The following is a 17626-nucleotide window of genomic DNA, read 5'->3' as shown; positions in this document are numbered from 1 at the left end:
ATCTTAGGTCATTAAAAATGCATATACCCTTAAGTCCTCTTGCTATCATGTCTATGATGGTTATGTCCAGAAATGAGCAAAATATCAGCAACAGCTAACCAAAATAAAGAGAAAATAAAATTGTAAGAACCTTGATTTTGAAAGGAAAGACAGAAAGTAAGTTCTGGAGTTTCCTCCACGTGAGCTAAAAAAGCTGTTGGATAAGCTAGGAACCTGAGTCCTGCCCCAAGGCTAGTCGCTGTGCCTTAGCTTTGCAGTCAATGACCATGTTTTAAATGAGGTATGCGAAAGTACGCTTTAAGATTTCCATGTTTTATCCTCTTTACTTTTCTCATTTAGCATAGTTTTACGTATTAGACAAATTATGATCAAATTATGATCATAGCTATCAGCACAAGAGTTCGCAGATGGACAACAACAGCACTTTGCATTGCTGGAGAATAAATGAGAAGAAAACCCTTACGGTTTGGTCAACAATCTGACATGGTTTTGCTGCCTTGTCAAAATTATTCGTTAATTTAAATTGCAAATGATCTTAGTTCACACAAGCATGTGTCTGCTCTGACTGAACTTGTTGGGATGTCACGTATACTTTAACACAGGTGCATAACTTCATTCTACCTTGATGGAGTGGGACTTAGCATTAGAAGATGACCCAGTTTACACATCTATGAATGCTGGTCAGGTCACCTTCTCTACAGCCAAAACTCCCTTTAGAAAGATCTGCACAAAAGCAACAGGAGGCATCGGTATAACTGTGCTATGGTAAATGCAGTCATTTCATATGCAGTCTCTTTGCTCCCCACCCATTCTGTAACACGGATATTGCATTCCATTTGTAAAATAACTGCAAAATGTTTATATAGACCTTAGAGAGGTTTGCTGCATGTAACGATCTGGGTCCTGTGCAGTGAAAGTTGTCAACATGCTACCAGCAAGCAGTCCTTCTTCTTGACGTATGAGCTTAGGGTTTGGAACAAAATATGGGCTCTCATTCACATCAATGACCGTAATGGACACGGTTGCTGTTGACTGAGGAGGATGCTGAATCCCCTTAGCCAAAGGCACTTGATTTTCCGCAGCTACAGTAAGTACGAACATCCTGTTGGTCTCGAAGTCAATAGGCTAGGAAAAGCAAAGAGCAGGAAGTGTTAACATTTACTTACAATAGTGATGGACACACAAAACCATTTTTACTTTAAAGCACATTTTTAAATATCACTTGTACTGGTTTTCTTAAAAATGAGCACAGAACCTAAAGAGAACACAATCAAACACCTCAACATGACACTGGGTTGGGGCTTTGCTTAGCAGCAGGAGCACTCGAAGTCAAAACAGCTAGAAACCTTGTTATTATTGGATTTAACTTACTCTGGTACTGCCATTAGTGGTAACTGAGGAAACAAGTAGTTTTCATCAGATGATGATGCAGAAACTCCCACCCTTGTGCCAGGCACTCATATGAGCAGATGTGCCTCCTGAGGAGCTCTCCTGGGGAGAGAAACCTGCCTCTCTCTATTATGAGGAAGGTTTCCTTCAAACAAGATCATGACCATACCTAGCGCCGTAGATGAGAGATTCCCATGCCCTTAACGTTTCACTAGGAAGACACTGTAATCCCAGCTAATCCCACTGCTGGTATACCTATAGCTGCCACCTTCACAGTCTGGACAACCTTCAATTTGGGGACTTCCTCGCTGAGCCAGAAGTCCAATTTAAGGAGGAGTAAAACCAGTTTGAGTTCCTCTGTCATGCTGCACAGGGGTGAAGCATTCCCCGAGACCCGATTCACTTTAATACTATGCACTGTACTACTCGCAGTGATTCTACGCTTGAAGGAACCCCGTACCGTACAGGGGCAGTTGGCACGTGGCAGTATGAAGTCAATGACAAGAGACAATCCAACCTTCATTACAGGTTTACAGATCAACTCATTGCACTGCCAATAAAAACTGTAGGCAGGCTTCCAACTCTTCCCATGTCTGGGTGCTTGAAGGAGTGCTGCTGGCCAGACTGCAGAACTGCCATTACCATCTCAGGCTGATTTTCCTATGCTGTTTAAGAGCCTCTGATTTCAGATGGTATAGCTGGCCCCCTTCCGAACAGGTCCATCCTTCCCTTGCATTTGTAGGAAAAAGTTCCTCTTCCAATGAGGCTCCCACATGCTGCTACTCTGTTGTTAAACCAGGTCAGATGTAGCAAAGCACTGAGATACTCTGGCAGTAGAGGGGATAGAATTTGTTAATAATAAATTTTTAAGTGAGCAAAGCTATATGGAATATATGGAGATGTGGAATCTTAGGCTTGCTTCTCTTTACAATAGTTTAGTTTAATCTAAGCATTTTTAAAATTCACTTTTCCAGACATTTCTAGATTGATACCATTCCTAGATCTGAAAAAAATGCTTATGGGGCTTATTACAAAGCCCACTCACGTAATTCTTGCTAGAAGACTGCAATATAACAATTGGTACCTCTGGGGAAGTGCAGTTATAAAACAGTTAGTTCTTAAAAAAAAACAAAAAACAAAAACCCAAACAAACAAAAAAACCCAAACAAACAAAAAAACCCAAACAAACAAAAAAACCCAAACAAACAAAAAAACCCAACAAAAAACCCAAACAAAAAAAACCCCAAAAACCCACCAAACCAAAACACCCTAGTGTGAATTACCACTATAGCTGTACAAAAATTCTATCTTTTTCTCAACTACATACTGAGAAGATAAAAAACAAAACAAAAAAAAAAAGGGGGGGGGGGGAGTCCGGGGGGGTAAGTGAATGCTTTAATTTCCAAATGGGAACACTGGCATCTCACACTTGACTTCGTAAGTGGATCAGCCAAAACTAGAACAGTCCAGCTCAGAGACGACACACTTATCAGAGGGCTGTGAGGAAAGGTGGCTACTGCCTGGCAGGTTTAATTATAGAACCACATTGTTATTATCACTTGAAATAAGTCATCCCTCAACACAGAGCTGTGTTGGCTAGAGAATGAAGATATTTATTCCATAAAAGGTATTTAAATGAGGTTTTAAAAATAGCCAGTCTTTAAAAGCCTCTTGTAGAAGTAGCCTCCCACCTACCACTTTTTCCTCTCTGATTGTGCCTTGACTGCCTATCTCAGTTCTGTAATGGGCACATGTTGACATAAAACCCACAGACAACAAGCATGACTACTCATGGAGGTCAGAAGGTAGGAAGCTGTTCCTTTACACTAGCAATAAATACTAAGCAAATGCTTTTTCAGAGCCTAATTCCTATCTTTTGGCAAATAAGGCTTCAAAATCTGTCATTTTCAACAACCTAGCCCGATTTTTAAAACTGATCAGCTGGAATAGTCCTGATGGCATAAGCAAGGAAACGCTCCAAGAGACTGATTGCTTACTCCCACAAGAGAGACGGTGCCCATCCATTTTACTTTCCAGACTCGTGCTCGTCTCAGGAGTTCACATCTTTCCCTCTCGATGCTCTCCCCCTTCTTCCATCTCTGCTTAATTCTCTGAAGCGCAAGTATCTCTTACCTTCACAACAGTCACCAGCCCATCGTTGCTATTGGGATCGGTCAGGATGGTAAATCGACCTGTCGGGTCTCCTCCGGTCATTCGGTACATCGCATTCCACGCAGGCGTGTGGGGCTGATCTTTATCCGTTACCGTCAGATTCGCTACGATCACATCCACCCTGTTTTCCGGTACTTCCCCATAGAACTGCAAAAACCAAGAAAGCTTTTTACCTCGGCTGCAGAAGCACACAAGAGCCATGCCATACTGAACATTCATCAACGTTAGGGAGCGCGTGTCTCTTCACTGGAGCTCTAACAATTTATCTAATGAAGTTTACCTGAGGCCACCTAGAAAAACGATGGTTTGATTCCCTTGTCAGCTTTTGCCTTTTGGCCTAAGCAGACTACTGTATCTAAGGAATATATATCCTGCACGTATTTCAATTCTGCCTAACAGTACACTATTTAATAAGTAATAAATATTTACTGTCTGTGAATTTAATGAGAAAAGCGGAGAAGGGTTATAAATATGCACATCCTTCAGTTCCTCCCACCCTGTACTTACAGTCATGGCGGTGAACTCTGGAGGATTGTCATTGACATCTGTCACAGTGATGACAGCAGTTGCTGTGTTTGAAAGACCATATGTTGGGTTTCCTTCCATGTCCGTAGCTTGAATTATTAATGTATATTGTTGTACTTTCTAAAACACAAAATGACACCAACATAAGTTTTAGACAAAACTAACATTACCATAGGACAGCAGGTGTTTCCAAAATTGCATTTTGCTAAGCAATGGAGCCTATCACACTGTTTATTCTAGTTAGCATCACCTGAAATGACAGGAGCAAAGTTTGTGCCACAGGAATACAGCACCGGGTTGCATCTCACTACATCGAACTACGGCTCGATTTTCTTCAAATATCACTGAGACAAGAGCAGACTGCCTGTTTCCTACTCTCAAAATCAAAAACACTTTATACAGTTAATGCTATTATCACGGATTTAACAACGCTTTTCAAATGGGGAAAAAACAAGAGTGCAGTTTATACTAAACCAGGCTAAGTCCTCAAAAGCATTTAAGAGAACTGAGCCAAGGTACGTTTGTTGGCCAAACGGCCGCAACTGCCAAGGTTTTGTTTCAGCTGAGCCCAAGTATAAAACCGCTGTTGCAACTTGTGGCGATCGCTATGGAAACCGAAGATGTCAAGGCTAACAGAGACGAGTAAGGGCACTGGGAGAAGGGGGGGGAAACAACCACATGGGCTATTTCCATAAATGTTAAACACCCCGGCCAAAGATGGCTGCCGCCGCCTCCTCCTCCCACCCCACCGCCACACCTGCCAACACTAACGGCCCTCGGAGCCAGCTCTTCCCTCACGGTGGGAACGGGGCCAGGGCTCCCTCAAGCACAAGAAATGCCCAACTGAGACCTGACCTCAGACCGGTTAGATGTTTAAAACAAAGCGACAAGGTTGTGCTAAAAAAAAAAAAATTAAAAATTAGAATGATGTTTTTTGTGTAGAGTTGCCGAGAAGCTGATTTTAACTCATCAACGGTTTCTACTGTGAACTGCAAATATTGTGTATACTTTTTCATTTGCCAGTTCAGTTTCCCAGTTCAGAGAGACCTAGGTGTTATCATTCAGTTCTTTCCAAAAAAAACCGCACAAACGTAAGAAGCTGCTATTACTTGGAAAAATGGTTTACTAACACTGGCAAAAAAAACTCCTGGCAAAATAAAAACGCTTAAAGAATCGCACAGTTTTTCTACTCAGTACCTTATTTTCTCCCACTACTTAAAGACTGACGTATATGACAGATGACTTCTCATGGAAACTGTTTACAAAAAGGGACTACGGATATCAATAAAAAAAAAAATAAGCAAGGACAATTCCACTCATAATGTCTAACTTTCTTTCAAATTTTGGCCAGACACCACAACAGACATTAGAGATCTAATGGTTATGCACACTTCCAAGCAGCAAATGAGCCACTGAATAAAAAAAAAAAAAAAAAAAAAAAAAAGTTTTTAAAATGAGCTGTATGAATCCTTATCTCCCACTGAAGATAATGTATGCTCATGTCCCCTTTCACAAAGGAACCCTCACAACACACCTCAAACGTGTATATGCATCCCACAGTTCTTTAGAAAAGCAAGACTAGTACCATTTATACAGAAATGCAATATATATGTTTAATAATGTATAAATACGTATACGAATTCTGGCTTGGAAAAAATACTTGCAAAGTGACCTTCAAAAGGCTTAAATAAACATCCTAAAGGTCTCCTTCATGACACCAACAAGAGAAGCAATCACAAGGGAATCAAAGAAATATTTTTACTACTTTCACCCAGGAAAAAAAAATATACTTTACTTATTGTGAAGCAATAAAATCTAGAGCAGTATTGAAACAAATCCTGCAGCCAGATGATTCTACGTTATTGAAACAGCAGGTGCTTCTGATTCATCTGGGTCTTAACACATCGATCCCAAGAAGCAAATTTCATTAAGGAAACTCCATTATTATTACATGGAGACTCAACTTCCATACAGTCTTCTTATTTAATTCCAGCTGAAGCAGTACTCTAGAAACTGCCCCCAAAAGTGTCCCAAAAGACAGCATATATGTGTTTTTGTTTGTTTTCCTCCCCTTCGAGCGCTCACATACAGAAGATCAACTGCTGGGAATGTAATTTCAGAAATCAACAAGTGCACAACTTTCCAAGCATGGCAAAACTGGGGGAGGTGGCTCTCCTCTTTTAACTGCGGGTTGAGAAGGAGCCAGGAATAAGCCGTGGAGCCTCTGTCAGCAGCCTGCCCGGAGACTTTGCAGCAACACATCTGAAAACGAACTGGCAGCTTCAAGAAAGAATGCAGACCTCATCAGATCACATCTTTCCACTTCAACACAGGCCAAATAAAAGAGCACTTCGCTGAATTAACCTCACGTGAGGCAGGAATGTCAGTGTGTAAATTTAAAGTACCCTGCCTGACTTCTTCGGCACCTCCAGCAGTAAGGCAGATGTTTTAATGCCGAAGTGAATTCCACAGCAATAGCGGAAGAAATAAGAACAGCTGGATCTCATAAAAGAGCATCTTTTGGGATAGCAAGTGAAAGACTTCTTCTGCCTTTAGCTGAGTCCCCTACCTAAGCAACTCTCCTCCCGTGCGTGTTAGCATAGATAGTGCATTGTGCGTGTTAACCTAAAATACTAGCAGATGAGGAATGCTATCGGAGGAATCACTTTTTTTTTTTTTTGAGTGCCTACAACACTTACGATCCCATAAATAACGGGTCACAAAATTTAAGAATTTAAAATTGTGTCTGGTACTTTATGAGCCTAATTAGAGCTTTACAAAGAGAGTCAAGACTTAGAGAAAGGGAAGAAAGGCAGAAGTGGGTAGCCCCGCCGAGGTTCCTGGACAACAAGGAACCTCGTGCAACAAGGCACTCCCCAGCCCTGTCAGAAGACCTGCTTGATTCAGATCTGGCTTTCTAGGCTCCTGGTCATTTTAATTTAATTGACTTCCACAAAATGACTCAGGAAATGAAGGAAGCAGAGCAATGGCTTGGGAAGGAAACTATTTTATCTCATATTAGTCTAATTTAATATTTGAATGATTTAACATTAATCATTAATATTCAACATGTGCAAGAAATGTTTATAAATACTCATTTGGGTATCAGTACAGTGATCCATCAGGAAAACTGATGGCAAATGACAAGGCTTTTCCAACTGTTAATGCGAGGGCCTAAGCTCCGCAGACAGCTGGCGTCTTCCAAGTTAAATCGCTCCGGTACAGATAGTCACTAAGTAATAAAACTCAGAGTTATCACTATGTCCTTCTGAAAGTTCACCTGTCAAAGGTGACCAGGGGATTTTAAAAACAAGGGCAAAGCTGCCCATCGTTCTTTTAATTTAATAGGGCAATACTGTAAAGTTCAGGGTTTTCCTTTCCTCAAATACATCTTCTTCAAAACCAACTTAAAATAGAATGAATGTTAATAAAACTTTAAAAATTAATTGCAATATCTAACAGTCTGTTTAGCTTTTCAAATCTTCTGATTGCCCCTTTCAAACTGAAATGCATCAGAATATTAATAGCCAACCCAGAGCATCAGAAAGAATTTTTGTTCTCCATTTTAAGTAAGTATAAGCAAACAGCTAAAAGCTGAACAGCAAATCCAGTTCAAAAACCCTTCAGATTTAATTAGCTAAAATGAGGTTAGTAAAACAGAAGCTGAAACAAGATGTGTTGAAATAAGATTTGTTTGGATTTTAGTTTGTTTATAAAATAATGCTTATCTCTTCCAAAGTTTTCAAGTGGTTCAAAAGCACAGTTAGTCCATGTGACAGATCTGGAGTTGGGAGAGAAATATTTTTATTCCCACCTCACAGATGGGTGAACCAGATGAGAGGATCTGGCACCCTCCTTCTCTGGTGGTGGGCACAGTGAAGAACTGTCTAGGCAGAATGGGACTTGCCCGGCATGTAGCAGGGAATTACTGATAGTTATTTTTTTTTTTTTTTTTTTTTAAAAAGGTTTTGAATGTGTGTCCAGGCCTTGAGACAAGTCTCTATCTATGCAGTTTATAATACCGACTGGTTTATTTCTTAGAAACATGCTTTTCAGATTTTAAAAGTGGTAATATTTTTCCTGGTTTACTTCAATAAGCAAATTACTGCAAATTTAGCAACAGAGCATCCAGAAGATTTCAAGTATTTACCACCTCTCTGTGAAGAGCAAGGAAGAGGACAGAGGGAGCACAGCAGCTCTCCTGGAGCTTTCAAAATAAATAAAACATATAGCCAATTCCATTTTCCATCTACTGTTTCTTTTCCTCAGCAAGAGGAAACAGCTGGAGCTGAGGAACACCTCCCATCTCAGCACCCAGGCCAAGAATCCGAGGTCCTTATCTGCATCACTCTGCTTCAGTGTGTACCTTACAAACAGGCTTTTGAGACAAGATCCCTTCCACAACCCCATGGAACCAAGACTAACACATGTACAGAACACGTGGGTCCAATTTTCACCCTCATCCTAATTTCCTCTTTTCCAGGGAGAAAGTTCTGACTGGGGAGGGAGAGAAGTATTTGTAAGTTACTAGCAAAAAATTTGCTTCTTCACAATATTAAGTACAACCCAGCCTATGGGATTAGGACCTGCCGTACCTCTCTGTCAAGCCCAGCTGCTACGGTGATAATGTCACCAGTCTCGTTGTTGATTGTAAACATGTTTGGAGAGGGGCTGCTCGGGGCCTGTGACAAGATTCTGTATCTCAGCATCCCATTCTGTGCATTGGGATCATCAGCATCGATGGCAGTAACAGTCATCACGTAGGTTCCTAGCAGCAGGATAAATAATTGATGTTATAGGAACAGTTTACTCAGATTACATAAGATGACTTACAAGCAATGGTCAAAGCATGTATTTCTTTTGGTAAACTCTGCACATTCCTTCTCTTACTTAAAACAAACTGGTTAAATCCAAGACTCACAAACAGAGTAATTAAAATACATAAGAGGAGATAAAAATACTTTGTGTTTATAAAATATCAGATTTGCTTAGAATTGAAGAAGCTCCATAAACAATGAAATCCTACAATTCTGCCACAAATAACATTTCTGTAACAACACAGCTCCTCAGTTTAGATAAAAAAGTTACTAATTGGGCCAAAGGAGATATATTTAATTTTCAGAATTGGTGCACAAACTAATAATGATTGAAAATCAATGTAAATAACACTCTTTCAAAGGTCTTTGAGATGCATGTTCTTTTCATTTCAAATGCCAAGTCAACACTGCAAAGTGAGAAAATACATTTCTTGTGCTAACCTTTCTAAAAAATTCATTTTGCACTACTGACAAATTAAGAAAGTGGTTTCAGCCATAGTGCAAACTTTAGTCTGAGCCAATTAGAATTTTAAGGAGATGTGAACAACATTTAGGGTTTTCTTGAGAATTCAGATGAAACTGTTTGATTTCAAATCCTAGTATTTCCAAAGCCTCTGAGATTCAGAACTAGAACTCGATCTGCTGATATTTCAGAAGCCTTTTATACCCTGAGCTGTCAACTAAATGAATGTCAACGGCTATCATGAACATAACTGTAAGAACTGTGACACTATAAATAGGGTTTTCAAAAACAGGAACCTAAAAGTCATATTCTTAAAGATTTCTCTGTTTTAGTTTATGAACATAATGCTTTATTCTTTTGGAAATTAATCCTGGCATGCTAAAAAGTTAATTAAAAATAAGGTGAAATAGTAAGACAGTATCTGAGATTTTGCTCATCACATTAATAAGACACCTTTAAAAGTGTTACAAGGCCTGAAAGCACCCCCTTCATCACCATCAAAATGTTATTGCATACACTTTGAAAGCCCATGTATTACCTGGCTTTGATCCTTCAGGGACTGTCCCATTCCAAACCTGGTGTAAGAATTCAGGTCTATTGTCATTCATATCAATGACATTAATAACAATATCAATAGGATTTTCCACCTGGTTTCCATTTACATCCACTGCGTGTGCTCTCAGCTGCAAAAAAAATGATTAAAAGTATTAGAATTTGCACAACATACAGGCACAAATAGATATAATAATGGTGGCAGGAAGTTTCAGGCCAGACATTTTCAGCTCAATGTATTTTGTTATCTGCCACTGCTCCCTCATATCGACCATTTGAGCTTTCAAGTTGCTAATGGAACTGCTGTTCAGACTTCTAAACTACTCTAAGCTGCAGATTTACTACTTTGATTTGCTGAAAATGATTCTGAATCATGTAATTTCCATTAATACCAATGCCTACTGTCATATATAAATTTGTTTTTAATAATGACCATTAGAAAACAGACTCTAGAAATATGCAGATTTATATCAAACAGATAGCAACTTATTAACAATCCACAGGGAATGAACACTGGCATCACTTTCAAAAATTCGTAACTCATATTATGGATATTGAATAGACATGAACTCGTAGGAAAAGCATACAGAACAGATTTGTGTTACCTGAAACACTAAGGTAAGGTTTGTGATAAATCACTGCCAGTAAACATACTGAAATTCCAGGCTAAAATTAAGCTAAAGTTTATGGACTGAGTTTCAAAGATACTGAGACACTTAAATTTAATTCCCTGATTGTCAAAAAGGACTGAGTAATGACCTTTGACAGTCAAGTTTACCTAAATCATCTTAAATTGGACAGCCAAAAAAAAGGAACACAGTACTTTCTGCAAATTTAAACCTATGTATCCAGGCCAGTGCCTGGCAATTGCTAAGCAAAAAAGCAACTTTCTCCTATAGCAGTCCTGCTGAAGCCCATTATATATATATATACACACGCTCACAAACACACATACATCTTCTGGCCACAAACCTACTAGAAAGGAGCAAGCAGGCGTTATTAACTCACCACTCCGGAAATGACTCATGTAAATTCCTAAGTCAGTAAATCTCAACTTGCCAATGCCAAATTCTCAGTAAAAATCTTACGGATGCCAGAGCTGTTGTGCTCTTGTCAGAGCCATTCCCCCCGCCTCCCCCTCCCACCGATGCCTCCTGCTGCCTCCTCTGTTCGGGAGCAACACTCAAAGGGCTTCCCGGAGCACGAGGCAAGCAGTGTTTTAATCCACGACATGCTGGAAACTCTCTCTAGGAGCTGAGCGACTTCTGTAACGATTTCAGCATGGTCTCTCAGAAGCAGAGACAACTTCAGGCCACAGCCTGGTCTCTCGCCTTCCTTCAAACCCTTCTTTTCCACTAATACTGGAATCCGTGGTCTACTTTGTCAATTTCTTTAGAGCAAAGAATATCATTTTCATAAGTTGACAGACCTAATTTACAATTCCATTAAAATGCTTAGATTTGCCCCTGAAAATGAAAATTGGTAGGCTATTCTTCCCATCCATTTCTCAAATCACAGCTGCTGCAATTCTACTAGCAGTCATGTCCTAATTTAAGTTGCTGAATTAAAAGTAAACTTTTGAAAAAATATACAATACAGTGGAGACTGTGATCAATGGTCTGTATTTGAAATATAAGCTACAGTATCCGTATTTCAATCTTTTAAAATTACTTTATCTAAATACATTTAATCACTGTTTACGTATGTTAATATATTTAAGCTGCTTACACATAGTAAGAGTTAGCCTTAATAAGTACAATAAATACAAATCTGCCACAAACTCTTCAAATTATTTCTCATAGAAAACTAAATGCCGGCTGCTCAAGTCATATTTGAAGCAGATGTTAATCTTCAATTTGATAATCTGATTTATGGTAAATTAAACTCTTACATGAAAAGAAGCAATCTGCTCCCGGTCTAAAGGCTTTGTCACAGACAGCTGTCCTGAGATGGGGTTGATGATGAAGATGCCTGTTGGAGGTTGGTCAGCTCCTGGGCCAGTCACACTGTACCGTAGCGAGAGGCTTTTATCACGATCGGACCTAATCTATGTGTAAAAAAAGATAATGTTTACATTAGCTACAATCAGTGGATGGGACTGTTGCTGAGACAAGCAGCAGCTCTTTTTTCTTTTTTTCCCATCTTTAAGCTAAACTTGTAAAAATAATTATTCTAGAAATTATATATAGTTAGTATAAAGCTTGAGGTTTTCAACTGCACTCTATGTTTGTCAGAAAGCTGGTCAATGAATTTTCAGGAACATAAAAATATCCCCTCCTTATTTCTCATAACAGGACAAATTGTATTAAACAAACACAAATAAGTATTCTTACCTTAAACAAAATTTAGATCCTAGAGAAAACATATACTACCATAAAACTACATAAGAAAGATAAAGTCTGCTTTGGGTTTTTTCCTTCTTCCTGCATCTTTCCAGACCAAAGCTACCAACTCTCTTCTGCTGCTGCCAGTAGCCCTTTAGAAACTCACCGTTTTTGTTTAAAGACTGAACTTTGGTCTCATCTTCCAAGGAAAAAATTAAAGGTCAGTGCATCTGTGAGGGGCAGGTGAATCACCAGCGTGCCCATCAGCAAAGCAGAGCAAAACTATATCCTATCACCTTGGGCTAATGCTCCCACCCGAACCAAGGTCACCTTACACCAGTACAGGAGCATGGGGACAACTTAAAAAAAAGCTAGTCAATACAGCCCAGCCCAATATGCACAGAGGTAGCAACATAAACCAGCCCAAAAGACTCTGATAAACGTTTGGACTATGAACAAGACATCATTCACAGAGAATCTCTTCAAGAGGTCTCCAAGGGACACCGAAACCACATTCCTATTAACTTTCTTACCCTAACTAATTCCTGAGGAAAAGGTCCTCTGGAATTTTCTGGTAGGTTGATTGGAGGAATAACCCAGTCTCTCTTCTGCCTCTTCAGAGGGCTGCTGTGCTTGTATTGTTGCCATGGAAATATGATGTCTTCAATTTTCTTTTGGTCCTTTCCCAGGTACAAGATAAAATTAAGCACATGTTAGAAGGAGAATTGCTAGTAGATGTTAAAAAATAACTCAGATACAATTACATAATTGACTGAAAGGCTGTTTTTGTGTTCATAGAACTGTTTTATTTGCATTCACAGAGCAGTATGAAAATAACCAATAGTATTTACAATTGCACTGCAAAATTTTAAGAACTCCTTTTCTTCCTTCCTTATTCAAGTTGGAGGAGAAATGGAATTATAAACCATTTATAACATGGCACTACTGTGTAAACTATTCTGCACTTTCTGAAAAGTAGTTAATATTTTGCAGAATTTAATATTATGCCTTTATGTATTTCTCATTAGCCAGAACTTCAGTTCAGGTAATGTGCTACTGTACATTAAATTTAGATCTGGGTGTGCTAAAGTATAATTTGAATTCCAAGAGAAGTTTAATACATACTGGTAAGGAATGTCTCAAATATTTATGACCCTATTAAATCCCATAGAATTAATGCTGTAATTATTTTAAACCTATGTCAGCCATGATGGATGCAGTAGATGACCCACTTTACACATTGGGCATTAATCTCTGCTGGGTGTCAACATTCCCTTCCTATTCCCTTCTATATTTGCACTCATTTCAGCCTTTGGATGCCAGCACACACACAGCCATGCTGGCTCGCTTAAGGGCGGAGACAGGGCGACAAAAACTTTTTCCAAATCTTTCAAGAGAAAAACTTTTTTAAAAAATCTAATCAAATATGCCACAGAGTAAAAACACATGCCCAGCTGAAGACCAGATTCCACTACTCTACATTCTGCTGATGGCAAGGATGCCTGAACTGGATCTTTGGAAAGAACAGGGCACGCCCTGGCATACCTAAGCATCTGCTCTTTTACTAGACTTTTACAGACAAAATGACATTTCCTTTGTTAAAAACATGCCTTAGAAGATTTAAAACAATCATCAAGTAAGCAAACAAAAAATTGAGGATTACACAGCTTTGGTCTCCAGTGTGTTCTCAGGAAAAATGTCTTGCATAACCACACCGTTTATTTTGACATTATGCTTAAATCTTTAATGTGTGCCTATTATAGGTATGTTAATCTATGAATAAATTTTATTCGTTATTTCTGAACTAAGCACTTTGTAAGAGAAGGTAAGAAACAGCAGGCAGCAAGTAATATAACAGAAAACGATAGTAGACCTAATGCTGTTTTCCTAAAGGAAATGCATTGTTATTTGTACATCGCTAGGTTTGATTTTTGTTACAGTATGTGGTTTATCCTATGGCAGCTTCCAGCAGAGGGAGACTATCTTCCTTACCAAGTAGTGCTGGAATCATGAATAATTTACCATCTCCATTTGATTATGAAGGGACAAGACAAAGCCAATATTCCCTGCCAGAAATGCTTTCCTACTACTGCTGTAAATCTACAGCTCCCATCTAATAAACGTGACTGATGCATTCTAGCACAAATTTGTTTGTTTTGCCGTTATATTTAACTGCTTGAATAAATACTGTAATACTTTCAAGCAATTTAAAATAAAGAAATGACCGTGTCCGACTTCAATTCAGGTATAAATCTCAAACTAAACAAACAAAAAGCTCAAACATAAATGAATCCTATATACTTAAACAGGCATGCCTTTCCATGCCTTAGCAAAACTCCAGAACAGGCTATAAAAACGTTCTTCCTGAGGCTCCAGCTATGCATGCGCTAGTTGTCCCTTAATAAAATGCCTCATGGAGAGGTACATGACAGACAGAATCAAATCCCCATTTTTAGGCTTGTTTGTGGAGATACATGTATACAGGCTGCGTTTAGTTGTTGTTTTACCTTTTCCGAAGCCCCTGCGAAGGCTGGTTCAGGGGTTAGCTTCACCCTCATTTGCCATTCTTCCTGGGTTTCCTTGTCTTGAGCAGACACGACGAACTCTGTGGGCTCTGCTGAAAGTTGAAAGCTTCGCTCTGCATAGACCACACCATCTTCACCTACTCTGAAATCTTCTGGCTCACTGCTTCCAAAGTGTATTTTTTTGTTTCCATCACAGCTTCGAAACCTCACTGTAAAACAGACACAAAATGAAGAACAAAAAATGAAAAAGCAGCCCACTTGAACTCAGTGTGACATAAAATGCATTAACAACAAATATTCAAAAGCAGAAAGACTTAACTTGTTGCTGCTGTTATCACATGCAATTATAAGTTAAGACTTGTAATTTAGGGGTCACTCCACGTAACAGCGATATCCTTCTGTGTATTGCTAGGGAAGAGTTTTTAACCCTAGTAGACTGCCTCCCTCCCAAAGACCCACCCCCCCCAGTAAGAAAACCATTTCCCTCCACATCCTACGCTACATTTCAGTCTGTTTCCAGTGGAAAGGCTGCAAGCATTTTCACCTCAAGCCTCACCAATATCCAGTCAAGTCAATTCATTAAAAACACTCAACAAATCTAATTACACTGCAACCATAATCGCAAACACAACTGTGCTTCCAGCGCTTTCTCTGCCAATGGGGGTAAGGCAGAAACCCAGAAGTCCATTAAGTGATTAACTTCTGTGCCCAGCTCAGCCTGCAATTCAGCTGTATCATCTCAGGTAGGTCACTTATGGGCTCTGGGCCCGAGTTTCCTCATCCTTCATCTCCAAGACAGAGGCAGCATAAATACTTACCTCACAGAGAAAGTCTAAGTTAAAGACTTCACTTTTTTTAAAAGCTATTTCAGGTACCCCACATGTCCATTCATCTACTTTGGAGTTACTCATTCTTGTTTAATCCCCCCCTCGCTCCTTCCTTTTATCCTGTCTGAAATATGCACATTGGAACAAGAAGTCAGTAAACCTGATTGTATAGATAATGATGTGAAGTGCACGAAGTAGAACTGATAACTGGTTGCTGCTTTCTTTACCCAATTGCTTTCACTACCACATATCTTCTGGGTTACTGCAAATAATAGTAGGTAAAAAATGAAAGTGTGCTTTTATAACCAATGATTGTTCTTTAATGTTTCCAAAATATTATGAAATATTTTGATTGTATGGGCAATAGAAGTGCAAAACATCATTATGAAGGTTGTACTGAAATGCACATAGTTAGATGAAGATGAAATGAGGCTTTATGCCTCATTTCAGTTATTGGACTTTTTCTACTGTGCTAAACCATGCACAAACTATTTAGCTTCAAAAGCTAAAGGTCCCTCTCAAGAAAAATCACTACTAAATGCCATGCATCATATGCTTTCTTCTGTAATGCACTGTTTCCAGGAAGGTATAGAGAAGAATCATACCTTTTTGTATTTGAACTTCAAGGACCAAGATGATGTTCAGATGACATATAAGATTTCTTTCTTTACTGCACCCTTTCAGTTATCCCAAATCCTCCCTCTGCCCTCTCCTGACACAAAGACTGTACAAAATACTTCTTTGAAAGGGTCCATCATGTACAAAAATAAGACAAAGCACAGCACTCCTCAAAATAAATTATAAAATGTGAACCTTCTTAATACTGATCTTGCTGGGCTTGGCAGGGATGCTGCTCTTTCTTTTGCAAAGTTTGAAGGTCTCCCTCCATGAAACGCCAGCCTCACCTCAGGGAGAAGAGCATGCCAAGTCCCACAAAGCACTGAACCCGGGAAGAACAAATCTGCTTGGGTAAAAGGCTGAAGCCTCACTGCTAGGGCTCCTCCTGTGGTCCTCCTTGTAGATGTTGTCTCAGGTCTTCCTCATTAGCAGTGAGAGTGCTTCACTGAAATGCTAATAAATACTCAGCCTCTTGCATAAGTTTTCATATATGTTACTCTCTAGGCAATCCCTATTGCTCCTCAAGTCCATCCTACCTGGTCCATAAAGTACAACTGACTTCCTTTCCTATGGATCTACAGATCACAGGTCTGCAAGATTTGGAGAAGGTGACAGAACCTCTGGCTTGCTGTTCACGTGGGAGCAGAAAATTGAAGGCAGAAGGTCCAGTTCCCAGGTGTTGACCATCCCAGTGATCTCCCACTCTTTTCAACACTGAGCATCGCAGCTTGAGTCTGCTTACCATGATAGTATGCTGAAATGCAACAGCCAACTGACAAAATGCACGACTCTAAGCCAAGGATATAAAACTACCAGTTAAAACAACTATACCAGTACCCAAAAAATCATTACCACAGTCCCAATTCTGTAAATCTGATTAGCCAACCTTCAGAGCTGGATATTCTGCATTGTTTAGCACACAAATAAAGAGGTGTCCAAGAAGAGATTACTCAAAAGTCACTACATCTAATGACTTCAGAACTTAATGACTGGACTAACAAATAGCGCTGTTTAGAGGCACAGACCACCCATACCCCAGGCAGGGAGAAAGGTGGGCCTCCTCCAAGCATCATCTCCGTCCACAAAAACAACTCTCAGTTACAAACAGTTCACATTAAGAGATTAATGAAAAAAACAGCCAGCAATATATCCCATAGCTCAGTGCCTCTGCTGACCTCTCATCTCAGCTACAGCTGCTCTCTAAATCTGCTCTTCAAAAGAGTGTCTTGACCGAAAGGACAAAGAACAAGCCAGATTCACCTTTGGCTCTTCTCAGATTTACTTCTACAAAGTACGGAGTGGGAAAGAGAATTAATATTAATCTAAACTTTGATCATTACTGTTTTTCAAAAAGGTGAAATTTAAAATCAGTATTACAGCCATTATGGTCCAAAAGACTAAGATATCACAACAG

At 39.4% G+C, this 17626-nt stretch overlaps 1 protein-coding gene across 1 annotated transcript in view; it reads right to left on the bottom strand.

Moving 5' to 3' along the window:
- Positions 1-17626, bottom strand: part of CDH2 (cadherin 2) — a gene marked incomplete at both ends in the record, with an annotated part of 118190 nt that overhangs the window by 23530 nt on the left and 77034 nt on the right. Inside the window, 8 exons of the mRNA XM_082327355.1 lie at positions 869-1125; positions 3523-3708; positions 4069-4206; positions 8682-8854; positions 9905-10049; positions 11810-11965; positions 12776-12922; positions 14750-14976. Coding sequence (XP_082183481.1) covers positions 869-1125; positions 3523-3708; positions 4069-4206; positions 8682-8854; positions 9905-10049; positions 11810-11965; positions 12776-12922; positions 14750-14976 — 1429 coding nt within the window. The remainder of the gene's footprint in view (positions 1-868; positions 1126-3522; positions 3709-4068; positions 4207-8681; positions 8855-9904; positions 10050-11809; positions 11966-12775; positions 12923-14749; positions 14977-17626) is intronic.

This window comes from Platalea leucorodia (genome assembly GCF_965183815.1).
Source record: "Platalea leucorodia genome assembly, chromosome: 1".
In the NCBI taxonomy this organism is placed as follows: Eukaryota; Metazoa; Chordata; class Aves; order Pelecaniformes; family Threskiornithidae; genus Platalea; species Platalea leucorodia.
The sequence above is the reverse complement of the archived record's forward strand: the minus strand, read 5'-3'. Positions and strand labels throughout refer to the sequence as shown.